Below are 451 nucleotides of genomic sequence, written 5' to 3'. Positions count from 1 at the left end.
CGATGGTCTTGGCGTCCGCCATGTAGTCCTCCTCGGCGCTCATGGTGCTCTCCTTGTCCACCACCACCAGGTTGTCCGCGTAGATGATGCCGCACTGCAGCAGGCTGTCCAGGCTGGGGAGACGCGGCCTGGGTTCCCGGGGCCCCTGCGGGCACCGGCGCCCCCCCACCCCGGAGGACGCGCTCACTTGTCCACGGAGCCCTCCATGTAGTAGACCATGGGGAAGCAGCAGATGGCCTCCAGGAAGTGGGGGTCGGGCCTGCGGGCACAGCAGGGTCAGCGCGGCTGCCGCCTGCCGGCCTGGGCGCGTGAGCCCCGCCCAGCACGTCCACCCGGGTCCGCAGGGCTCCGTCTAGGCCTTGGAGAAGCCGAGCCTGCTGGGCCGGCCAGCCGGGCCCTGGGCTCTGGGGCCAGGGGCTCACACCCTGGGGGCAGGACAACCAGAGGGGTG

At 71.8% G+C, this 451-nt stretch overlaps 1 protein-coding gene across 1 annotated transcript in view; it reads right to left on the bottom strand.

Moving 5' to 3' along the window:
* Nucleotides 1-418: 418 nt before the first annotated feature.
* The window catches only part of LOC105853264 (potassium channel subfamily T member 1-like), a 4,057-nt gene continuing 4,024 nt past the window's right edge, over nt 419-451 (bottom strand). Inside the window, exon 4 of the mRNA XM_012721169.1 lies at nt 419-425. Within this exon, the coding sequence (XP_012576623.1) occupies nt 419-425 (7 nt within the window). The remainder of the gene's footprint in view (nt 426-451) is intronic.

Source organism: Condylura cristata, unplaced genomic scaffold, assembly GCF_000260355.1.
Source record: "Condylura cristata isolate star-nosed mole 26May11 unplaced genomic scaffold, ConCri1.0 scaffold00006, whole genome shotgun sequence".
NCBI classification, from domain to species: Eukaryota; Metazoa; Chordata; class Mammalia; order Eulipotyphla; family Talpidae; genus Condylura; species Condylura cristata.
The sequence above is the reverse complement of the archived record's forward strand: the minus strand, read 5'-3'. Positions and strand labels throughout refer to the sequence as shown.